The following is a 25,596-nucleotide window of genomic DNA, read 5'->3' on the forward strand; positions in this document are numbered from 1 at the left end:
AAATTATAATAACGATAAAAAAAATTGTCAATAATGAAACTATAGTTCAAAGATTATAATAAGTATGATTTTGTTGAGTCAATGAATTAACGATTTTTCAGAAATAATTTCTTTATCTCCGTGACACAAGGTAATCCACCTAGATATTACACTGAACATGTTGTTACAACAACGTACTCCACGTAGTCCATAAAGTGGGTCTGAGGAATCTATACTCGTACAATTTTAAAAGCTTCATGAAAGGAAAATTTTATAATAGAGGAAGAAAGCAAGAACGAAGAGTTGAGGATGTTGCAAAGAAATATTTCATGCACTGAAAAGAAAACTTTGTTATTGTTAAAGACAACATGTCAACATAAAATTGTTCACTTTTTAAAACTACACATATACTAAATTTACTCTCTCTTTTTTCCGCTACTATTTTTTCTTCTTGATTACCAATTTTCAACATTTTTTGCGTAATCCTCACTTGCAACTTCTAACTCTCTTATCTTCTCATGTTGAATTGTGTAATTTCCATAATTCAATTTTCAATTGTGAGCTTCCATTGTTGTAAGTTGTCCTTAAATAGCGTTAACAAATGATCCTTTAAATTCAAATTTTAATTCTGAAATTGATTTCTACATTAAAGTGATGAATGACTTTTCATATCATAACTTTTCAAATTCTTTCATTATGAGATCTATGATTGCGATTAAAAGCAATATAAATATACTCATTTATCAAGAAAATGATGATTAAAGGGCTTAAGAACTATATTATATCATTATGTAATTAAAATATCAATATTTGATCAAATTCAGTTTGGAACTTCCTACTTATAACGACAGGAATCAGTTTTCGTCATCAGAATCAAAGTTTTGCCTTCTCCTTAGAGACTCAATCACTTCAGGAGGCTTGTCTCCTCTGCTTAATGCTCCACCTGAATGAGACTTGAGCCTAGGTGCCTTCATTGCACTAAGTGGTGGAGTTGATGTCCCTCTATTGACTTCCCTGAGCACTGACCGAGCTGCGACAGCTGCCACTGCATCTGCCATGGCTGAAGCTATTCTTGGATTGTCCTCATCAGGTTTCTTGTTCATGAAGCTTGAAGTTGTAGGATTACTTGGTGACCGATAAACATCTGGCCTTTGCATGGTTGCAACTGCCTCAGCAGCAGCTGACTTTGCCTTCATTGATTCGTATTTTTGCATGTCGTAAATGAGCTCTTTCTGGAGTTGCTTATCAGCAATCAACATGTCATCAATCTCATTCTTGTAATCCTTGAGGAGGTTCCTAAGGCATTCCATGAGAGAACCAGTGAGAGGACTGTTTTTGCTCTCTAGTAGGCGTTTTAATTCTATAAAAATCGGGATCGTATTCTGGATTAAGCTTTTCTTGACTGCTTGTGTTATTGCTCTTCCCTTTGCTGCTGAGGATGGTCCTCCATCTGCCCCTTCTTCTTCCACATCCGCTGATTCTGTGGTCGAACCACGGCTAGTGGAAATTCGGATCTCCTTACTAGAAAGAACTTGGAATGCGTCCTGATCATAATACAATTCAATGTGAGTGTCGAAACAAGTTGATTGATTAACCAACAAAATTTCTCCAACCGGTGAAGGAATCCTCGTAATCCTCACACAAAAACATGAGATGTAAGCTCACTGCTTGTAGGTGAGATGCACTACTATCCTTTTTCCACTTCACCTTGAGCTATATGTAAGTTGGTTTAAGCATTTTAAGCAATCTTATGTTCTAAAACAACAGAAAAATGCTTTTAGGAAATAGGATCTACCCTTCAGCAATAAATACTGATAGTAACCCCTATTGAACTTTATAAGAAGTCCTTGTTGTTATCCCCTTTTTGGGAGCTGAGGTGATTCGTTAGGAATTGGTACCTGCAGAACAGACTGTCCAGTTGTATCCTCGATATTAAGCAAACCATCAGATGCAGCAGCAAGGATCTCTGCACATATTTTGGCAAATGTGGCTAGTAGGTGTTCTGGAGCCATTTGTTTTAGCAATGTCACATATATGTGCATTCTTGAAGACCTTGACTTCTCATCATTTCCTCTGCACAATAGCTAAAGTTAGAAGAGTTTCTTGTTACTCACCAGATAATGACAATAGACAATAACATTATTACCGTATAGAAAAAATTCGGGTCTCATTTCGTGAATTCTGAGGTTTACTGGATCCAGTATGAGCATCGCAGTCATTCAGCACGAACATGGCTTCTACAAAACTGTTATAGGCTAAAAGTGGTGCTTTGGCTGCAGAGAAATTGCAAAAAAGCAATAATAAGTTTCGCATGCAAAATATACTTTCAATAGCTAAGTTTATGGAGATACAACCTTTTAATATATTTCCAAATAGAAAATCAGCCAATTGTCTAATCGTCTCTGATTCATCAACAAGAGATAACAGGAACCGAAGGAAAAGCACTCCTCTCCACTTGACGTAGTCTCTCTGAGTACAAGAAACGACAGATAACAGTTAACCAAAGCACAAGAGATTGCCTGAATTTATAAAGAGAATGACTTCCGGAGTGTACCTGCAATAGTCTGGATAGTAGTATAAATGTCTGCCTTCTAACAAGTTCACATGGATCACGTAGGCACTTGGTGATTTTCGATAGGTAACTTTTTTATCAAGAATTGCACATAAAAGTTATGTCAGGGAAAACGATCTGTGCAAGCTGCTATAGACATGCTTATGAATACAAATGTACTCACCAGTCAACTAGAGCAGTATACCGTACACAAAAATCTGCCATCACTACAACTATGTTGTTGCGGAGGGAAGCACAATCAGCCTTCTCAAGCTCCTGGGAAACATAATGAAAGAGAATATTGTCAACAGTACAAATTATTTTGTCGAGTTTCTTTTTTGGGCTGAGCAGAATCTTAATCCATAGGAACAAGCCATACCTGGACAAACAGAGGAATGTAGCGCTTTGCAAGTTTCCCATCAGTGAGGCAGACCTTGCCCATGGTTAACCAAGCTTGAATGTACAAGGAAGGAGCAGTCTTCTTTATGGAAATGGAAGCGACTGCTGGTTTTTTAGCTCTAGTGTTACTGGTACCAGAAGTGATAATTGTGTGTAAAATAGGAACAATGGTTGATAAATCAGCTGCAGGACAATTAGTAACTAGAGACCCAATAGTATGAACTGCAGTTATTGTTTCTGGTAACAATTTAGAGTGTGATGCCACTGTTCTTTTCCCCTTTCCAGTTGTACATCCAAGTGGTGTGACAAAGATAGTTCCATTTTCTTCCACATTCTTTGACATGTATGCATCTAGCAATCTGGATGCTTTGGATATTAGCTGATTTACCCATTTTGCAACAAGGGATTCACCCTCTTGAGGGTTCAGAGCCTTCCGCTTGCACAAAGTTTTGAGTGCTTTCACATGAGCATTAACCTGCCACAGCCAAGCCATTAACAGATGACAGTTATATACATGCACTACCTTTTTCGCCAAAGCAATACTGATGCAAGGTAATACTATAAAATTCCGAAGGTATAATCAGAGGCACAATCTTTTAATGCCAAACCAACTACCTTTGCATTTGTAATTTTATTGTTCTCTATCCATCAAAACAACAAATTTATGTTCTTAAACTACAAATATTGTTGGAAATTTAATATATATATATGCTTGCAGTAGGCTTACATATTATAAAAGCTCAATCTTACTCCTTTAGAGTTTCAGAATGTAATAAATAACACATCTTAATTTTGCAAAGTTGCTACACTGAGACATAGAACTAATTTATATGCACCTCATTATCCTATGTAAATCGAAAGTTCCCAGGCATCTTCCCTTATTATTAGTCAATTGAAAGTTTTCATTATGAGAGACCATAAGCCTAAGGAATATTGTCTATCAATTATTAGAGCATAGACATATGCAAGATACCATAATAGCTGGTGGATTCCGAAATACTGAATAATAAATCCATTGCTAGAGGTTAGGCATTTTGAAGTTGTTCAGGAAAGCTGAAACAAAAACGTTTTCTAGCACTTTCATATCAATGCTTCCTTTCAAGAAATTTGAAATCAAAACCACAGGCAATCAGTTAAGTGAAGCACCTAGATTATAAAGAGATTTGTCGAACTTGTTTTAAGTCGGCTGAAGCAACTCACATACAAATTACATATAATCTCTACAAATGTAAGAAAGGAAGGACACAAGAAAGTATAATGTGAAATGTTACTGATGGCAGATACCTCTGTTGAATGCATGTTGAACTCCTCTAAACGTTGAAGAAGGTTATGAGCTAGATCTGCCGCAGGTTCAGGTGGCAGATCCATAGAAACATTAGAGATTGTTTGCAAAAGATGCACACGATCTGCAGCCCATGAAAAAGTGCTTGATGTTGTATTTAGCCCTTCCTCTGGACAACCTGGATCCCATGAGCTATCAGGATCTCCAGTGGCTTTATACTTGTCAAGGAGCTGCCAATGATGATGGAGGAATTCCCAATCCGTAGCTCGGGAAAGGAATGCGGACACCTCTGAGAGTAGAAACCAAGTACCTGGAGGTGCTGTCCACTTATCTATTGGCATGGAATCGCTTAACCACAGAGATTCGGACGACTTTATGATATTTTGAAGTGTAGTGACAATCTTAGGCTTGAGTTTTTTCTTCTTTCCTAAATTTGTGCAGATCTTCTTCACCCAGGGTGTCACCTCTCCATCACATATCTCTCTCAATATACCTAAAACTCCTTGAGGATATAACGATTCCATTTTCATCTCCAAGGCTGCTGCCTTGCCATTTGAACTACCCTCAGATGCATGATTCAGGAGATTGCTGGATCCAGATCTAGAAATACGGTCGAGAACCAACTCTAGGAACAGATTCTCACACTCTTCCTGTATGCTAGATTCATTATCAGTTATGAGACGAGGAATGGAATGTAGCCACTCCTTAACTACACTACCTTCTGTGAATATCCTAAATGCCTGTAAAGCAAATATAGACATCAAATGAGTTTAAACTAGGTAGTAAATGCTATACCACAAAATGAATGGAGAGGAAAGTGAATACTCTGATAAATACAGAAGAATGTGTATTAATTTGACATTTGAAAGCTAGAATTAAAGGATAGACAGAAGGCACAGAGTGGATAACATTGGTGCAAGTGCACCCATTTTCCTAAAAAATGATCGAAAGGTGACAGAAACCTAGAAAGACAAAAGGAGAAAGACGCGGGCTTGAATCATGTGGTTCTCAAGTCAAGTAAGCATAATTTGTGTGTGGAAAAGGTAAAAGTGAACAAATGATTGGAGACACTGGCAAAAAAGATACCACAAGTATGCTACAAGTAGCTGAAAATAAGACTATGGTATTCTTTCCTCAAATAAGGGGAGAAAAGTTCATATAACTAAGCAGTTTGCGCCATGACCGTGAGATATAATGGTAGTGTAATGCATTTTTTTGGATCAATGGCATCTTTACTGCCAATTAAAGAAGATCAGAAGTTAGAACTACGTATGTGTGGGATAGTGTGAACAGAATTTATCACAAGCTCCATAATAATGCATCCCCAATCTGTTTTTTATATTGTACATGATAACCTTAAAACATCTAACTGATGATCCAGGAAACCAAATGGAGGTCCACTTTAACTGTTATCAACATGAATACCAATCAAACAATTAAGCCTGAAACCGGAACCAATTGTTATTAATAATACTGATTTCTTTTAACGTGTCTAACTTGCTACAAACCATTCCGCCTCACAAAATTAGAGCAGTTACAACTTCTCTAAGCAGCAGATGCTAGACTTTGAATCAAATCTTTTCATTATAGAAACTTTGCCTTCCATCTATTCAGCTAAAAGCAACAACATACCAAGTGTAATCTCACAAGTGGCGTAAGGTGGAGTGTACAAAGACCTTACCCCTACCTTGGGAGGTAGAGAGGTTGCTTCTACTAGACCCTTGGCTAAACTGAAATCAACCAGTGTAATAACAGTATAAATTGCACAAGAATCACTTCACCTCTGAAAGAGCTGAAATTGCTGCTTTCCTTATGCTAACAAGTGGATCAGAACATGCCATGCCCAATGTCTTGAGAAAATCTTCATCTGGAGCACTGTCTGAAAGAGATGCCAGCTTGGATATTACAAGAAGAGCAGCCTTCCTGACTGCAGCCTTCTCGTCCATACATCGTTTCTTCAGAATGCTATTCATTACACTTCCAGGCTTATCAGAAACGTCATTTCCAACTGAACCAAACCCCATAAACTTCTTCAGCACTGATTTGCTTTTATCATTCCCAGAGAAAAAACCCACCAATTGAGCCAAATTTGTCAAAGCCCGAGCCCTTATTCCAGCAGTTGCATCAGAACAACGCTGAATCAGCAACTCCAAACAACTCAAGCCCCAAGAACTTTCAACCTCAACATTTGAATGCCACCCAAATGGATCCTTTAGCGACATCATCAATGCTGGAATAAGGTCCACAGCTAATAATCGCAGATGTGCTTTCCCTTGGCTAATCTTCACCACATAACTAGCAAACTCATTTTGATCTTCAAAGTCCATACGCTTGACAATTTCCACAATGGCTTCAACAGCTGCAGCCCTTGGCTCAGCCTTTTCAGGAGCCTTTTGCACTATGTACTTTGGAAAATTCAAAACTGTTTTCTTTATATCATTCGATTCTTTCGCCAATATCATCATTCTATTCACCACAAATTCCAAACTAAAAGTCCTTGCTGGTGATTTAACCAATAGAATTAAAGGCGTCAATGACTTCAATACCTCAACAGCTGAAATCCCTTGATCTCCATGTTCACTCTTCAGTACTTCACTCAAAATCTGATTACCCAGCTCACAAAATCCCCCATAAATCCCAGAATTCCCACATAAATCAACTCCTTTAACTGCAATTTCAGCTATAGTTTGTACCAAACTCTTCAAACAATCTGGAAACCTACCCAAATGGACTAAACTCAGTACCATTTCCAACCTATCAAGCATAATGAACAAAACCCTAACATCAAATTCACTCTCATTTTCACCATCCCGGACATTTCTCCCTCCTTTCCGAACCCTCCCCCTCTTCCTCTTCCCCTGATTACTTGACCCCGACCCATCTGGGGAAACCGTAGAGGGTGCCTTAAAACCCTGACGAATTGAACGAAGAAGAGACAAAAACGCCATCGGAGTAAAAAGCGTAAATACAGGAGAATTAGGTGTCAAAAGTAGAGACAAGTAAACCTTCGAAGCCAAAAGCGAAACACTCAAAGGTGAAGAATCCATCGCTGAAGCAATTGAATTGACTAACGAAGTGGGTGAGAGATTCCTTGAAGATAATCCATCGTAAAAGTCTTGAATATCTATAGGGTCGTGGGCTTTGAGTGTATGATCCAAAAGGGTTTGTATATCCTTTAAAGTTGATTCTGACATGGATGTTTGAGTTTTGAGGTCGTTTACTATTCTCTCTATAGCGCCTTCCATTGAAAACCTAGAGAATTTGGAAGCCATTGTTGAGGCTCTACAAAGCTCAAGTTTTTTTGGGTACAATGTGTTGAGCTTACCTTCTTTGAAATTTTGGTTCCTCCCGCTCAATTGAATATTGAAGCAAAAGGTACAAAATGGTCCACTAAGTTTGGATTTTCACTCATAATAGTCCTTCGGGCCGACTCAAGTGGCTATAGTTGAAAGTCCTCATAGCAAGTGCCAGTTACATTTATCTTATCGAGATAAGAAAAAAGTGTAAAATGAAAGAAAGAATGTTGTTTTTATCTTCTCCCCCTCTTGACATGAAGAAATGCTTGATAATATCGTTCTAGCTGATATGTCTCTTTGGCTCTGATATAGAGAAAGTCGATCAGAGAAAGCACTTTTGTGCTACACAATGTTGATTCGGCAATTTGCGGCTTTGCGTAGTTTACTTTCGTCAAACAAAGAAAGTTGTCGTTATCTTCTCTTCCATCTGACATTATGAAATGTTTGATAATTCTTTGTGGGCTTATCTGTCTTTTCAGTTCCAATGTGGAGAACATCGATTAAAGAAAACACATTTATAGATTGTTGACTATAGTTACTCACCTCACAACCTAATTTCCTTTGTGGGGTGTATACCGATGTTTGGTGTTGATTCGATAGTTTGTGTAATTTGCTACCGACAAACACTAAATTTCATCTAGCATGTTCCTTTTTATTTTTGATTGTGTGTACGCTTTGATAGGGGAAACAAAATGAAAGAGGAGAAGCAAAAACATGAAGACGTGAATGTTGATGATCCACGATAAGAGAAAACTCAACGTCAAATTCAGAGAAGCTCTGAAAAGCGACATGGAAGAGGAGAAAGACAAGTTCAGAGAAGCTCTTAAAAGTGACATGGAAGAGGAGACAAATGGAACCCCCTATATTCTAGGGTTATTTTATAGGCGCATATCGATTTTCTTAATGGGCCGGGCTAGAATTTTATCGATCTTGTTATTTTTGCTTGTCTTGAGCTCATTTGGGCCTATTTTGTATCAATTTATCTAATCAAATAAGAAACTTCGAGCTCCACTAAAATATATCAAAACAAATTTTAAATATTTCCATTTCGATGTAAAAACATATATATATTACATAACATAAAATATAAGGTTAATAAACATTTGTCTACAATAGCTTTATAATTTACATGTAGAAATTTAAAGTAACAATCCAAGTGATTTGTTGTCTACAATAGCTAAATATGTTAATGTGTTTGCATCATTCATCAAAATACAAGTATATACAAATTAAAAGTAACAATTTGTATAATATCTTGGACCAAAATGATATTCAATAAAAATATTAGTATTACATAGTGTAATTCAATTCACAAGTACAAAAAATCTAAAATAAATATTATAGTACAACTTATGATTAAATATTTTTCCTTTTAAGGAAGAAAAGGAAAAATAAATAAATATACTAACACTAAAAACAAATACAATCCTATGCAGACCAAAAAAAAAATCTAAATTCCTTAACAATTAAACAAAGAAACATTCATGACTTGTTTGGTACCAGGTATAAGGAATAATTAATTTTAAAAATTAATTTTAAAATGAATTTATTCCATGTTTAATTGGAATAAAACCATGAAATCAGTTATCTCTTGAGATTATAACTTAACTTTTATATCACGCTAAAAATAAAATAATAATTTTAAAATAATCAATTTCAAAATAACTTATTCCCGGCCGTTAAGGTTGTCTATTTCTTTGGTTTATTATTCTTCACAATCATCACAGAACAATTAGCATGGTGGGAACAATAATCACTTACACTGCCCAATACAGCCCTGCATCATTTTGAAAATAAAATAAAATAAAACATCCAATAAATATTTTTCAATAAAAATAAATAGTAATATAAAAATCATAGTTTATATCTTATGCTTATATTGTTCGAACTCCTCAAAAATATTATCGCGTTAATTTTTATTTTTAAAGCATTCAAAATGACTCCTCGATATATTTTGAAATATTGATGCGTCAAATTCTTCAAAAATATACTTCTCCAAATCCAATACATACATTTACCATTTTTTAATAATTCCAGTATAAATCCTATCATCGCCAATATATATAAACATAACTTAATCTACACTATCATTTTGAGTTAACAACATGTAATTAACTCATCATATCAAGTGTTCCAATATGATAACTTATAAATAGAACAATAACTTATTAGAACTGGTTAAATCATATATATTGACAGTGTGAAAAATATTATATTCTCGATATATACGAGTTATATATACATATATATACCTTTTGAAAGCTCCATAACCATGGCTGCCCATGACCAAAAGAGTGGCATGTTGTTTTTCAACTGCATCAACAATAATATTCCTAGCATCACCTTCATATACTTCATATGATACATTTGATACACCTTTACTCTTGCATAATTCTTTTGCTTTTTCAATAACATTATCTACTGCCCTTTTAATGTCTGTTTCTATGAGTGTAAGCACATCAATTCTTCCTGCACAACAACATCAATCAATAATATAATCTATCCAAGTATTTATTGTATTTGTTATATGAATCAACAATAATAACATATTCAGTATTATCTTATAAGTAAAGAGTACGTTGAAAATGATTTCGTTTCAACACAAAGACAAAAGAGGAAGAACTCTATATTTTCATTGGACCCATCCAATCTATTTTAATGCAGAAGTAAGTCTATTTGTCACCTTTTGAATTAATATAAAAGACGAATCTATAAATGACTCTGTATTTTCATTGAGTATGAATGTTTTCAAACACAGAAAAAAAAATTATATTCTAAATCCCCTAAGTTTTAACATATAGAGTTTAAATTCTGAATTCGTTTTATACCTGGTCCAGACATTCCTACCGAACAAGTAGCATATGCATTACTTTTTGCATGAATAATTACAAGCTTAAATTGAGAAGTTGATGGAGAACCAAAATAATGATCAAGTGTCCATTCAAGAGCATAGAAACTATGATCACTATCATCAATTGCAAAAATCAACACTGATTTCTCACTCATATTTTGTGCTTTTTTTAAAAAAAATCTTCTATCTTTTTATTGCTTAACACTACAAAAGCTTTAATTTATTTATCAATCTATAAAACATTTACAATGTAATCAAATTAGTGGAGTTAATTATGGATCTAAATTATAACTTGTGGACATTTGTAGGTAGTTAATAAGATTAAAGGTCTTAAAAAACCGACCAAGTAGAGAGATGATATCCACAAAGGATAGTTTTCCCAACCTCTTTATTTTTTCATTGAGAGGTATATATATTATATATTTTTTGGATATGTAATTTGAAATTCTTTAAGTAATATATATATTTTTTATAAATATAAAAGTTTCACAATTTTTGGAAACAAAAAAAAAAATTCCCCATCTTTTACAATATGTCTTAGCAGAAGAGCATATATATGGTAGTTTATAAATAAGATATTGAAATATCCTAAAGCGTCTATTAATAAATCATATATCTTTATGTTTTATTTTTAGGATAAATACATGTGATTACATGTTATTCCAAAACTTTTAAATGCACATAATTTATTAGTAATAACTAATTATTCTTTGATATATCAAACATTTGTGAAAAACAAAAACATCTTTTATCGAATTGTAAGCGAAGACTAAGAACATACCTTTTTAGTTTACTTTAAGTTTAAAATTTATTTGGATTAAAAAAATGCTTCAATTCATGAATTAGTCTAACGAGGTAGCAATTTCAGTTCATATAAGTAAATGAATTCATTTTTTCCATATCTACTTACGTAATGCAAGTCAACGGACACAACTTTCTAACCTGTCAGGAGATAATTTAACTCCGAGAAGTGACACACGCATAGACATCGATATTTCTTTTGAAATCAACATAAAAAAATTATATGTAAATGAATTTATTTCTCATATTAACTTACATAATTCATGTCAATGGACACTACCTACTAACCAGCCGGAAGATAATTCAACTCTAAAAAATGACACATGCATAGATATCGATATTTCTTTTGAAATCAACATAAAGAATTATATGATTAATTCATGTTCATCAAAAAAAAAAAGAACTCAAAAATTGATTCAACTCTTAGAAATTACACACATAGATATCGATATTTTTTAAAAAACAAACACAAAAAACTACATGATTAATTTTCACCACTATTAATAAAAATATATCAAAAACTCCAAAAGAGAGAAGAAGAAAAGCCCTTCCCCCCCAAATCAGAAGATTTCACTCAATTTTTGTTCAAACTCTACATTAGCGGTGTTTTGATGATTTCTGAGCAAATTGAAGAATTTCTACTTCAATGGGAGCGTTAACGAGCAACAGGAAGCGAGGTAATGATTTCTTCTCTTCGAACAGCAAAACCCCACTTTCAAATTTGTCGAAAAAGCTCAAACTTTCAGCCCTAAATCCACCATTAGCAAGTAAATCAACTGTAGAAAGGTTTTTCAAGTACCCAGATCCGATAAACCCAATTGGAAGAGAGGTTCATGCTCCTTGTAGGAAATTGAGATTTGGGTCGAAGCAAACGAAGTCGAACATTTTGAATTATAAGGGTGTTTTGGAGTATTCAGGTTCTGAAATGGGTAATTGTCTGTCGAGAAAGCATGAGGAAACTAAAAGAGGTGATTTTTATGGTTTGAAGAAAGATATTGAAGTGATAGATATTGATGGTGATGATGCTAAAGAGGGGGGTTCTGAGGATTCGAGTATTGAGGAAGTGGTAGTTTGGGGTTGTAAAAAAAGTGATTTAGATATTGCTGCTGCTGCTAATGGTTTGGAGGATTCGAGTATCGAGGAATTGGAAAGACGGGGTTGTGAAAAGAGTGATTTTTTGGGTCAGGAGGTTGATGATGATGTGAAGATTTTGGATGGTTATGACGGTAAGGATTCATCCGTGTTAGCTACGGGTTTGGATGATGAAAATTTGAAGGAAGAGAGTGTGGTAAAGATGATAGACTCATTAGCTATGAACCCCAAGTCAGATTCCTACTTCTATGTCCCTTTGTATAGGAAACTTCTTGGTTCAGTCGGGAAAATAAGTGATAAGCTGAAACGATTACAGTTCCAGATAGAATTGAATGAGAAGAGTCTCGAAACGAATAGGTTGTTGCGGCCTCAAAAGAAAGAAGAACAGGTTAAAGAGGTAGCGTGATAGAATCGGCTTTATGGTGTGAATTTACATGTGTCTAGTATAGTTTCCTCATTTTGGTGTTTATTAACTTGCAGGATGCGATTTCAGAGCCATTTGTGCCTCTAACTGAAAAGGAACATGATGAGGTTACTTGTGCTTTATCGAAATCCAATCGGTATGATTTGTACACCATTTTATTTTGTACAAGGTTTAATTTGCAATCTCTTCATATGTTGTATCTGTCTAATTGTGTTTAGGAGAAAGGTTTTGGTAACCCATAAAAGCTCCAATATTGATATTACTGGAGAAATATTGCAATGTTTGAGACCTGGGGCATGGTTGAATGACGAGGTGATACTTTATGCTCATTTTCCTATTCAGGGACAGGAGAATTTAAGATTTAGAGAAGCTGAATATGGAAAAGAAGAAAAAATAAAATGAATTTTGATGTCATGGATGGATTGTTTTTTGGCAGGTTATCAATGTATATCTTGAACTGTTGAAGGAGAGAGAGAAAAGGGAGCCACAGAAGTTTTTGAAATGTCATTTCTTTAACACATTCTTTTACAAGAAGGTTAGTTCATTGAGTTTCAGCTCAAAATTTAAGTTCTACAACTATTGTCAGCTGATACAGAGGCTTGGTCTATGATAGTTATCTGAAAGTGAAAGTGTGGCCTGTTGATTTATGTCTGTTGTCTACTTTTCAATGTCCAAGACAACACTGTAGTTCATCAATAAGAAAAATAAGTTCATCATATAAGAAAAGTTTTTTAGTCATGTATATGAATAGAAGATGTTTTGTCTGAAGTGTGGAAACATCAGATTGTATGTGTATATACATAGATATAAGTTACTATCCATAGATGTATTTTCTTTCTTTATAACAGACACTACACAGACTCCTGTGCCACTCTTCAAGTACCTATGGTTGGAAATGCTCTTCAATGATTTCTGCAGTTGATTTAGATTCTGTATGGAATGTGATGACTAGTGCTTGCAATGAAATGCCATCTCAGTCTGTATATTTGCCTAAACATGTCACACCCTATTTCCGTAGACCTGATATATTCACAAAATATTTTATTTGTATACTGCTTCTGCTTCTTAGTCCATACTCTACAATGAATGAACTATGGTTATTATTGACACCATTTGGTTTCTCTCTCGCGGTTAACTTGTTATCACGTTTCTTAAAAATATCTGATTTTGTTCACATTGTAAGTTGCAATGTCGATTACTGATTTTTATCACCTTACTGAAACTATGTGTGAGAATTTAATTGAAGATCTGCCTTTTCGTGGAAATATTACTGCATTTGCAGTTGACAAGTGGCACGGGAGGCTATAACTATCAATCTGTGAGAAGATGGACATCCCAAAGAAAGCTGGGTTACTCCCTCCTTGAGTGCGATAAAGTAAAAGTTCTTTGATTTGTTTCCCTGTTCCTACTTTGTTTTGCTCTCTGCTGTGTGCTAATTTGATTCTCCTAATTTACTTAGATATTTGTCCCTATCCACAAAGAAATACATTGGTGTTTAGCTGTTATCAATAAAAAGGATCAGAAGTTCCAATATCTTGATTCACTCAGAGGAAAGGATAGAAATGTGCTGAAAGTGCTGGTATGTTTGGTATCTGTTCAAAGGAAAACTTGTTGAGACATGTTACCTTGTCTTTTCTTAATTTTATTTGTGACTGGGAAAAGGGTGTTGAGGAAAGATCAGGTTTCTGGATTTTTTGCTCTAGCTTGATGGATGTTACAATTTGCTGATATCGATGTGCAGGCTACTTACTTTGTTGATGAGGTAAAGGACAAGAGTGGGAAATACATTGATGTTAGTTCGTGGATGGAAGAGTTTGTTGAGGACCTTCCAGAGCAAAAGAATGGGTGTGTTGACACTTTGGTCTAATGATTCTTCCCATACATATTTGTGACTCTGATATTATTACTCTTCAGTTGATTGAGTTTTATTGGAGATTGTTCTGTTGTTCTTATAGAAACTTAGAACGAGAAGTAGGCATTTTCTATAGGTTGACCTTAGTTTTGCACTTCCCCTGCCATATGTGAGTTGTTAAGTACTTCGCTTTGACCTGCCAAACCATGCTGCAACATTGACTTTTTATTTGGTTGCTATATGGAGTGTCTCTCTACAAGGCATGATTAGTTGACATTCTGCTGATATCGTGGGAAATCTTGGCCTGTTTAAGCATAGAAATGTTCGGCCTCATATTAGTAAAGATGCTCGTCCTAATCCATTTAATTCGACGTTATTTCGTGTCGACTTGAGTCTAATTCTTAACTTATAATTACTACATGCTCTGCTAGATATGACAAAGAGAAGTCGAAAAGTATGAAGATTTTTTGCTTCTCCTGATATAATTCCTTGAAGCCTCATTGACAGTGGATGAGAAATTCCGTATCCTACTGGCATAGAATTCCTTAAATGCCATTGGATGCTACAACATGCTTTGTTCTTTTATTTATTCCAAATGAATTTCTTTCCAACTTATAGTTGGTTAGTTTGAAGAGAAACTTCTTGGCCTTGGACAAATTGTTTTCAGAAGAATGAAATGTTATTTTTTTATGCTAAGCCCACACAGAAATACAGTTACTTCAATCAAAGTTAAAATGCATAAATGTTTTCTGTAAATGTTCCAACATTCCGCAGTCGGATATATACATAGGCTATATCCAAGTTTGTTATCTGATTAGTTTTTGCTATGTGAAGGTGTTCACCTTATTTGAAAAAAAAGAGTTATTCTTGTTATTACAGCAAATTGTATTGTGTTTCTTGTGCTTTCCTTGTGAATCTGATTTTAGAGATACTTGCTTCTGTCCTATATTTCAGTAAATTTTCCTTTTATGCAAGAAAATTGATTAACTTCAGATCTATCTTCTGTTGGTTTTTGTGTGTTATCATTTGATCAGACTGGGAACTTTCGTTGTAAACAGGTACGACTGCGGTGTGTTTATGATAAAAAATGTGGATTTCTACAGCAGAGATATAGGACTCTGTTTTAATCAGGTAAGCTATAAGCTGCATCATTTTCTGACACTTATTTACCCTTGAAACACATCACACATACCAACTCTGAATGAGAAGACAAAGAAACATTGAGTTTTGAGAAAAAAATATAAGAGGCAACTTTCAATTTTGCTGCGGCAGTCCAGCTTGAGATAGGACCATTCGAAATCTCATGATTCTCTCGACTATTTTTCATCTTTTAGTGCAATCTGTTCCAGAAAATAGAAGTATTTTCTGCAAAAGTGTCATGACGTGTTTAAGATTTAAAGTTCCAAAAGTCGTTTTTCTTTTTTGAAATTCCATGCCTATTCAAACACATTCATATAAAATGAAAAGGAGTGAAGTGGTTTTTTGCACCATTTTACTTGGAAAACTCAACTTAGCTCATAACTCAATTTTTTCTGCAAAAGTCATGCTAATGTGAAGTCTATGTGTTGTTTCCTTTTTATCTGTAGGGAGACATGCCATATTTTAGGATGAGGACTGCCAAGGAGCTGTTAAGGTTGAAAGCAGATTAAACTAAGTTGCGTTGACTCTTTACTTTTAATGCTGCAGCCGTGTCAGATTCTCCAAAATACATTAAGTTTCGACAAAGGAATAGTTATATAGTTCAATAGTTAGTCAACGCGAAGCCAACTATTTCGCGAAGACCTTTATAGTATGATTTTGTCAGTATATGATGTAACTAGAAAAACTTGATTTTGTACGTTAGAGTTTGGAACTGCTTCTTTAGCATGATCTCATTAATCTTGTAGAGCATTCAAATTTTACTCGGTTTGAATGAATTTTTGAGTTTTAAACATGCGTGATTCTTTCTCATTGTGTAAATAGTCTTTATGGGTCTGAAAAGTGATACATGTAGGATATCGATGTTTCTTTTGAAACCAACAAAGGCAAACTATATTGGGAAAAAAATTCGAAAAAGTGGGGTGCTTAGTCTTTTATGGGTCTATCAACTCGGAAAAGTGATACATGTAGGATATCGATGTTTCTTTTGAAATCAACATAGGCAAACTATATTGGGAAAAAGATTCGAAAAAGTGGGGTGCTTGGCAGCGAGGAACAAAGCGAGCATCAGACATATCCACGCCAATGGGCACTACCTTCTAGCATGCCAAGAGTTATAAACCACTGAGACCGTGTAGGCATCGATGTTTCTTTTGTTTGGCACCATCCCCTTTATAATGATTCTTCTGATTACAGAAGCATAGGTTTCACAAGGACTTGCATCGTGTGATGTTCCCAACTCCACACCCCTGAAGGTGAACACAACACTTCTCCTTTTAATATGTTTCGAGAATTTATTACTGCTAAACCTTTAAGTTGATTGTTCGGCATTTTCTGTAAATGTTCCAACATTCCGCAGTTGTAGTCACAGGGGAAAGAAATACTTCAACGACATGCTTGCTCCTAAGAGTGAACCATCACAGATGCACTCAAAAGTGGATTGACAGAGTATTTCTCACCAAATGCATGTATTATTAGATTTACTCTTTTTTTTCCGTTACTACTTTTTCTTCTTGATTGTCAATTTTCAATAACTCTCTTATCTTGAATGGTGCGATTTTCCAAATTCGATTTCCAATTGTGAGCTTCCATCTTTGTAAGATGGTTCTTAAATAGCATTAAGATATGACCCTTAAAATTCAAATTTTAATTCTGAAATTGATTTCTACCTTAAAGCGATGAATGTCTTTTCATATCATAACTTTTCAAATTCTTCCATTATGAGATTTATGATTACGATTAAAAACTATATGATTTTTATATTAAAGTGATGAATAACTTTCTATATTATAACTTATCAAATTCTTTCATTATGAAATTTATGATTACGATTAAAAGCAATACCGATATACTCATTTATTAATTTAGTAGAGAAGGGAAATGGTAATTCAACTTTGTAGTTTGAATCTTCTCACTTATAATAATATATATGATGATATATATGATGGTATGACAACAGAAAATAATGAGAGAAGCCATTCATTGTTTTCTTTCTTCTATTTTGTTAAAAAAAAACTGCACAATGATTCTTCACCTGATTCATTGTCTGCAAGAATCACAAGGGGACATTTGATGTAGTAAGACTTACGATTTCATGTCTAACGCGGTACCCTCTTTCTACTCAGTATTTCCTGCTCTTTCAATCGATGTTGGAACCTTGCAAGACGAGCCTGAAGGCTGACCAGACTTGCTGCTTTGCGCGATAGCACAAAGCTTAGCTGTGTCACATAATTGTCAATGCGACTTCCAGGTTGATCAACTTCTGCTAGCAGTTTCATCTCCTGAGAGCAAAAGAATATATGTTATACAGGCATAGTAACAAGTTCACGACATGCAGCTATGTCACCACAAGAAAATGGAAAAAAACATTGGGATTTCGCTTACTTCACGAACAATCTCCATTGTATCTTCGATTTCTTTCCTATGGGCAGCTATAAGGGCCTCTTCTTCCTGTATGCAGCAAGAGGACGATAACACATCATTGGAGAAGTTCAACACCGAGTTCAAAGAGAAAAAATGAGATGCAATAAAGACTAACCTCAAGTATTTCATTGATATTTTCGTCACGTGGAGGTGATGAAACTTCATTTTGTCTTGATCCAACACTTTTTGTGGGGGTACTTGTAGATTGTTGTCTATAACTTGTAGGAGATGAATCAACGCTTGCAACATCTTTTCTTGACCAATTTCCTGGCCGTTCTGGCTTTTCAGATTTCTCATCCCTGTATGCTTTTCTTCGAGGTGGAGACACCTTCGGCACCTTGTCCACTACATCAGCTGAACTTTGCAAATTGGTTGTCGAGTACAGTTTCTGACCAGCTGGAATGCTGTACGCATTCTTCACCTCAACCATGTCCCTCTCCATACCACCAGAATTTGCCCCACTTTCCACCCAGCTGTTGGCGATAAGACTTGAACCTAACCTAGAGGGTTGTTTATCAAAATCACTAGAGGGAATGTAAGATATGCTTTCTTTCTCCATAGCCTTTCTGCTTGTGTCCATTACTTTAGATTCTTGAGGTTGCTCATAAGCATCTCCTGCTCCAGCAGGAACAGCCAAAGTTGGCGCTGAAGACGGTATTAAACTTGCACTCTGATCTTTCTTTGTGTTTCCACTTTTCGATAGACTTTTCACCCTGTTTATCACATTTTAGCTTAACCCATGCTCGATAGGAAACAATAAAATCAACCCACGCTTAAAGAAAAAATTTACCTGTCAGCATATCTCAATGTATTAATTGTATGTTCACATGATCCTGCATTAGGAGAGATGCAGGAAATCATAACGGTTCTTGAGTTGCCAACAAAGGAATCACGAAGAACCTCAGTAAGTTTGCTCCCACGGAATGGAATATGAATCTGGTCATTGTCAAGAGCGCGGATACACTCTTTAAGAGCTAACAAACTCTTATTAATTTCTGCTCCTTCAATCCTGAAAAGGAAACCAATATATAGATTTCAAATATGCTACTTGAACAAATTAGCAGCAAGGCCCATAAAGTATGAAATGGAGGGGGTCGGGACGGAGAGAAAAAAAAAAGCAGGCATTACAAGGAGGTAAATTCTGAGAAGCACACAATCTTCTAAGTGCTGAATAATCATGTAAACTACAGTTTCAGACTGGCCAAAGTGGAAAATCGAAGATTTCCAGCAGCAGATACTAAGGTACTTGACAATGCCAAGCTCTTCATTTTCAGTGTTTGGAAGATCAAACTTTTGAGCAAAAAATTCAGAACAATAACATCTAACATACAAACTATCTTCATGACCTCATACTTTTAGTCCTCATAGAATAAGATTGAGAAACATCCGAGCTGTTCCCAGCCAGAACTCTACGAGGATCTATGTGAAAAATGGCTCAGTGAAATGACTTTTAAAACAGATGCACAACATCTAAGGAAAACAAATTCAAAGGGAAAAAGAGAAGCAATCTCAGAAGAGGGAAGCATAACGAAATGCAGCAAGAAGTGTGCTATGAGAACTAACCTTGTTTGTCGGTCATTATCAGTTGTGTCTGCACCTCTCTCGCTACCAGCAAGGTCAATAAAAGAAATCTTTCCAACAACTTTCCCACCCTTGGACTCATTAACATCATTGTTTCTTCTAGATTCCTTAACCTCATTAGGTTTCTTGACAACAAGCTGCAATATCGCATGTGATCTTGATGATTCCTCATTTGCACCAGTTGATCCAGTACTTCTTGCAGCATTTCCCCTTTCAATATACTCTTTAACAATCTGCACATCTGAAACTTCAAATTCCTGGAGCCCAACAATACACACCTGCTGCCGCCCATCTTCCCTCATACAGAGTTTCCTGCATATAGTATGGACTAGCTGGTAAGAAACATAGATGAAGCATCATATTCATGAGCGGAAATATAAGCAGTTTTTACAATGATTTCAATCATCTTTTAAATGAACAACACGGTCCCAAGTCCCAACCACTGTATTGACTTAGACACATTGTCATCTAACCATTTAGGACACTCACTACAAGTTTTCAATGTCTACCTTTAAGTTTTGAAGTTCCTCTATTTTTGCGAGAAATTATTGATAGGAGTACCATTACTCTCCTCACATCATAGACTAGTTTATGGGACCCCATACCAGGTTCCAGGCTATGCAAGTTTCCGATTTGTATCGTGCAAATTATGGGACCCAATGCCAGGTTCAGGCTACACAAATATTCAATGTGTGTCATGCATCACCTAATGTTATTTGAGCATGTGCAATATCCCTTAAAGAAGGTACAAAGAAATTCCCAAAGCATTATAAGGATACCAACCTCCGATCACCAAGAAGATCAAACAGTTTTCCACCATATATTTCAAAAAAGCTGAGCCACAACTTGAACTTCTGATTACGATAAATTGGCTGATGCAACAACCTAACAAGATCTTCTGCTGCTCTAAGAGGCAATGGTTGCATTGTGTATGTCTTACCGCTCCCTAAATCATCAGAGAGAAAACAGAAAACGAAAATACAACAAAATAACCAATTATAAAGCAGTTGAAGCAAGGTTAATATTGCGAAAAATGACTAGTTTAGTTTCAAATATGAAATTACTGATACTCAACTTGAGAAGCTCAACTATCTCTGCCAAAAGAGCATATGAATTTCTTCTACTATACCCTCAGCAGTTATGCATGAATGTACTAGCTACTAACAGGGAGAATTATCAAAAGGAGGACGAAAACACTTAAAATTATATGAACATGTAGAGAGCAAGTAATTTTTATTTTTCTGAATAAGACATTTATAAATTCATACCAAGAGAGTACTAGCACATTGTGTGTGGGGGGTGTGGGGTGGGGGGTGGGGGTGAGGGGGACAATTAATTATGTAGGAGAAGATAATAGTAAGCAGCCTCCGGTAACAAAATGAATCAAGCATGTGAAGAAATGCAGCAGACCTGTCTGGCCATACGCGAAGCAAGTAGCTTTTGTGCGCTGAAAGATGGTTGGGATAATTGGTTCCACAGTGGCTCGATAAACCTGCAACAACGGATATGGGATAAAGTTACAAGAAACTGGGTGGTAAATCATCTACTGTTGAAAAGATAAAGTTGAAGGTAGTCCAAATCAGTTTTGAAAATTTTTCAGACAACCTTGGTATAAATCTTCTATTTAGGTAATGAATGATACCTGATCATTTGTCACAAACTCATCCAGAACAGCATCAAAACAGAACTCATGCTTCTCAACATAAGCAGTCAAGTCCACCTACATAATACAACCAAAGATCAGTTCCTCGCAAATATGGAAAGGTCAAATTAGATGTAACCAAGAAAAAATAGTGAGGTAAAAATAAGTCCTATAAAGCAAACATCAGATAGTGAATCAAGTTATCCATAAATCAAACTCTATGCGAAAATGAATTTTCGACCTTAAGTTTGGGTTCATGGACTGTGAGACTATCATTGTCTGGTACAGTGACAATGTCATCCTCTTTCCGAGCAACTTCCTTCTTGTTTAAAGGTCTCTTGCGCACCTGCCAAACACTAATGTCAGCTTTGAAAATTGCAAGGAGCAAGAACCAACAGATATCTCAACAACCAGAAAACAAGCGCAAAAAGGGAGTCAAAGCACAGAAATTAGTAAAAGCAGTGAGACGATCTTTTATAAATCTAGCAGGCATATATTTATCACTAGCTAGAAACATACAAAGACAAAAATATATGACTGAAATGTCATTTTCCAGTACTCCCAAGTTTTATGTAAAGTGGAACTCATTTAAAACTGACTGAACAATGAATGTAACATCTAGCAAATGTCCATAAAACAGTCATGCAGTTGAATTACCAAATACTACGCAATTGTATTTTGTGCTGCATATCAATTTCAAATAAATGGCGGCTGCAAGAACCTCAGAATCTTTTGTAGGAAGTGGGTCCTCAAATAACATCACGTTTAACCAATGTGAAGTGAGTGAGCAGTTAAGTTGGTTCTGTAGGAAAACTCAAAGATGCTCTTTACGTAAAAAAACATTTGTTGGTGAAATAGAGCAAACTACCAGATTAATTGAAGTAATGGTAATTGAATGATAGGAATTAGAATCCAGTAAGAGAACACAGATATCATTATCTCATCATTTCCTACCTACCAAAGACAAAAAAATCTTCCCATTTCTAATAGAGCTGCATGCATTTGAACCAGCTACTTACCACTACTTTAATCTTTGCCACATTGTTTTCTCTCCCATTATTTTCTTTTTCAATTGTGGACAATCCTGCAGCAGCATCTGCCTCTGGTTGTGCTTTCTGCTGTTGATCGTTGTCACTATCAAATGCTCTGTTTACCCCCGGCATGAAAGGTGACACCTCAAATGGTTCTGAATTTACATGCTAAAATGAAATAAGGCCAGAGAATTAGTAAGAAGAAATTCCTCTCTATATCACAAGAAAGTCAAAAACATTACAAGACACATGTCCTAGTATTCGCATATGAGAAAGATTTGGATCAGTCTAACTGTTTAGAAATGATCTAGATTCTAAATAAGAGTGATGACTATGATAGAAAGAACACAGCTGATCTACAACCTCTTAAAATTCAAGCACAATAGGGACAATATCCACAAATAAGGATCTTCACAAAATGTGACTAGTTATCCATCAGACATATAAAAGAAAAAGACTAGTTATCTGTTATCCAGCAGAAGGAACGTGTATTTCAGTGGATACAAATGATAAAACCAACTCATTTGGTTTCATCAAAACGCAGAAAACCATGACCTGTGAGTTATTCCACAATTAGTACAAGGAAAGCTTTTAAATCCCTCTCATCACCACCAACCCCACCCAAATCTCAGAATTTTTTCCAATTCCAGACATAAATTCAGTATTTCTCATCTCATAAAGTCCAGTCTTAAAACTAGAACACTTCACTGTTAAATATAATATACTAATTAATAAGATAATTACAGCTCTCAATCTATCTGAACACGATGACCCCCAGTGACATCTATTTGTACAATTAGTAACAAAAAGAATGCTTAGTAGTTCATTTACTGTTAAACATTTAACTGAAAAAGGATGAGAAGGCTCCACTGGGACTGGGTAGACCAGCCATGTTCTCTCAGATAGAGTAGAGAAGGAACTAGGTAGTAGGTACTACATAGGTCAAGAACCTTACCTCTGTTAAGAGTTCGGTGTCATCCATGGAATGAAGATCCAGCAGCCCAGCTCCGAAGTCTCCTCTGAACTCAGGAGAATAAAGGTCATCCGGTGATCCAAACCCTCCTGGACTTTGGGCTGTTGGAGTATATGGATCAGAAGCAGATTCGCCATTAAGGTTCAGGTTTCTCATCAATTTGAAAAGCCTTTGTTTCTCTTCCATAGACTGTGCTCCGTATCCCTTCAAACAGTATTCAGGCTTCAAAACTCAATATGCAACATCCAAACAAAAACTAAGATAGACATACTAAAACCCGCATGGTAAAGAACCACAAGAAAGATAAGGCAGGTGAATTGGAGAGAAAATGATCAAAATATTGTTGTGCAAATTGAACTCCGTGATCTGAACTCTCAGTTGCCGGAATTGCAACTAAGGCCGATGGAGTTCAGGAGGAAACCATATGTTGTCAGATATAATTAGAATTAAGTGGAGAAATGGAGCAATGTGCAATGTTTGTATATCAAGGCATTCAATATAACCAGACTAGGGGGAGGGGTAAACCAAATAAAGAAAAAGTCTCTCAGGTACTACAGCAAGACATACAAGGACTATTCAATTTGACTAATACCACAGCGTAAAATCTAAAGACAATGAGTGCACATCTGAATATACACATGATTAAAGTTTTACTTAAAATCTTGTATATACATAGTTTTCCAGTCTGAGTCAGTGGAGAACATACATCCCCCCTTGCTTATGACAACTTCTAATTAAACATTAACAGGAAACAAAGGTGGTTATGAAGTATGGTTTCAAACCTGCATAAGCAGGTTCGGAAGCAGACGTTGATCCACGCCAGTAGATGCCAAATGCTGTAATCCAGCAGACTGAAGCCATCGCGCCATGACGGCATCTCCAGCATCACCAGCAGGGCCGGCATTGCCTGAGTGATCATATAGAGCAGTAGCCATTGTATTCCTCTGCTGCGTCTGACCACCCATGTGGCGCTGTGATCGGCGTTGTGGAGCCAATTTCAAAATCTGTAATTCACTACTTTAAACAACAGCAGGAAAGTTCAAAAACATCAAAATTATGCTATCAATCACAAAAAAAAAAAATGAAGAAGAAAAAACTTGTAGATTATGATCCAGGGTGCTTACAGGGAGGAGAAAAGTCGAAATCAAAAGCTGCACATTCACGTGCTATCACGTGTAAATCCAGCAAAGCTGAAAGCAACCGTAAACCAATCGATTTCCACCTAAATTCAAAAAAAAAGTGTTCACGATTCGAATTTCAGCACTCCAAATCTCCTAGTTCAGAATGAATCATAGAATAATACGACAGATGATTATACCGAACCTTTTGCATTTGCACTTTTGAGTTTTGAGAATTCAAACACACAAACTACAACTTCACAAAATCCGATACAACGAACTATTCCTAACATAGAAATGAACCAATCTACGCGAATAAAAACTCAAACACACAGAACAGAACCAAAAGCATTGTAGAATCGTAAAATCAAAATTATAAAGTACAACTCCGCATGCCTACAGTACAACCATACATAACATAGAAACGAGCAAATCCACGCAAAAGAAACAAAAAATCAAACACATAGAATCATCAACATTCTCAGTACTTTTCTAGCGATCTACAAACAAAACTCAAAATTACAAAGTACAACTTCTAAAGCCTACAGTACATCAATCCACAGCATAAAAACAAACAAACAAATCAACACGAACAAAAAAAATCAAAAACATTTTCAGTACCTATAAATAGAGTAATTCCGGCGATTCTGACAATTCCGGTGATGCCGGCGATCCTGCAGAACTTTCCAGAAACAGATCTGAGAGAAATGTAGATAAAATTAATCGCTAAATTCTATGAATTCGAAGAAGGAAAATTGCATTAAAGCAAATGATCATACAAAAACATATTTTTCTACCTTTTTTTCTGATAGCGAAATAATATCTGTATTAAGTTTTTATATATAATCTGTGTCTGTAAGTTGTGTCCATTTTATATAGTTGAAAATATAAAAAGATAGAACGGCTAAATTTTGAAATATTTTTTTGATGGACTTATATACCCCTACAAATGATTATGAACTCATTTGTAATATATTTTAAATTTTTTATTTAGTGTTCGATAAAATCTAGATTAAATTTTAAATAAATATTGTAACGCTTCTGATCTAAGACATTTGATTAAAGAAAAAGATAATTTCAAAAAAATAAAATAAAAATTAATATGGTATATAGATAGATATAAGAAAGTTATTCAAATGTTTTCTTTTTATATTTTTGGTCTT

At 35.5% G+C, this 25,596-nt stretch overlaps 4 protein-coding genes across 6 annotated transcripts; 1 reads left to right on the top strand and 3 right to left on the bottom strand.

Moving 5' to 3' along the window:
- Window positions 1-737: 737 nt before the first annotated feature.
- On the bottom strand, window positions 738-8,950 carry LOC101258242 (condensin-2 complex subunit CAP-D3). Its single transcript, XM_004253102.5, has 9 exons — window positions 5,993-8,950; window positions 4,214-4,951; window positions 2,910-3,404; window positions 2,715-2,806; window positions 2,534-2,621; window positions 2,334-2,448; window positions 2,126-2,252; window positions 1,878-2,052; window positions 738-1,523 (listed from the first exon to the last, which is right to left on the bottom strand). Exons 1-9 carry the CDS (start codon window positions 7,481-7,483, stop codon window positions 834-836), a joined length of 4,011 nt encoding a protein of 1,336 aa, XP_004253150.1. The 5' UTR covers window positions 7,484-8,950; the 3' UTR covers window positions 738-833.
- LOC101257941 (universal stress protein A-like protein) lies at window positions 8,875-10,865 on the bottom strand. The gene is made up of 3 exons (XM_004253101.5): window positions 10,336-10,865; window positions 9,760-9,976; window positions 8,875-9,284 (listed from the first exon to the last, which is right to left on the bottom strand). The coding sequence occupies exons 1-3, from the start codon at window positions 10,511-10,513 to the stop codon at window positions 9,197-9,199; spliced, it is 483 nt and encodes a 160-aa protein (XP_004253149.1). The 5' UTR covers window positions 10,514-10,865; the 3' UTR covers window positions 8,875-9,196.
- Window positions 10,866-11,606: 741 nt separating this feature from the next.
- Window positions 11,607-16,458, top strand: LOC101261004 (ubiquitin-like-specific protease ESD4). Its single transcript, XM_004252856.5, has 9 exons — window positions 11,607-12,648; window positions 12,732-12,811; window positions 12,894-12,987; window positions 13,112-13,210; window positions 13,958-14,050; window positions 14,135-14,254; window positions 14,417-14,520; window positions 15,586-15,658; window positions 16,114-16,458. The coding sequence occupies exons 1-9, from the start codon at window positions 11,806-11,808 to the stop codon at window positions 16,174-16,176; spliced, it is 1,569 nt and encodes a 522-aa protein (XP_004252904.1). The 5' UTR covers window positions 11,607-11,805; the 3' UTR covers window positions 16,177-16,458.
- Window positions 16,459-17,558: 1,100 nt separating this feature from the next.
- Window positions 17,559-25,348, bottom strand: LOC101260706 (kinesin-like protein KIN-13A). Of its 3 annotated transcripts, none has more exons than XM_010316403.4 (15): window positions 25,231-25,348; window positions 25,055-25,131; window positions 24,440-24,537; window positions 24,098-24,319; window positions 23,298-23,519; window positions 22,331-22,510; window positions 21,553-21,657; window positions 21,312-21,389; window positions 21,080-21,161; window positions 20,453-20,615; window positions 19,652-19,981; window positions 18,879-19,097; window positions 18,204-18,801; window positions 18,050-18,115; window positions 17,559-17,946 (listed from the first exon to the last, which is right to left on the bottom strand). In XM_010316403.4, the coding sequence occupies exons 4-15, from the start codon at window positions 24,278-24,280 to the stop codon at window positions 17,764-17,766; spliced, it is 2,409 nt and encodes an 802-aa protein (XP_010314705.1). In that variant the 5' UTR covers window positions 24,281-24,319; window positions 24,440-24,537; window positions 25,055-25,131; window positions 25,231-25,348; the 3' UTR covers window positions 17,559-17,763. The 3 variants fall into 3 exon arrangements, with proteins under 3 accessions (XP_010314705.1, XP_004252903.1, XP_010314704.1); XM_004252855.5 differs by having other exon boundaries at window positions 24,098-24,329; XM_010316402.4 differs by having other exon boundaries at window positions 24,098-24,332.
- Window positions 25,349-25,596: the final 248 nt, after the last annotated feature.

The sequence above is a fragment of the Solanum lycopersicum genome, chromosome 12 (genome assembly GCF_036512215.1).
Source record: "Solanum lycopersicum chromosome 12, SLM_r2.1".
Classification (NCBI taxonomy): Eukaryota; Viridiplantae; Streptophyta; class Magnoliopsida; order Solanales; family Solanaceae; genus Solanum; species Solanum lycopersicum.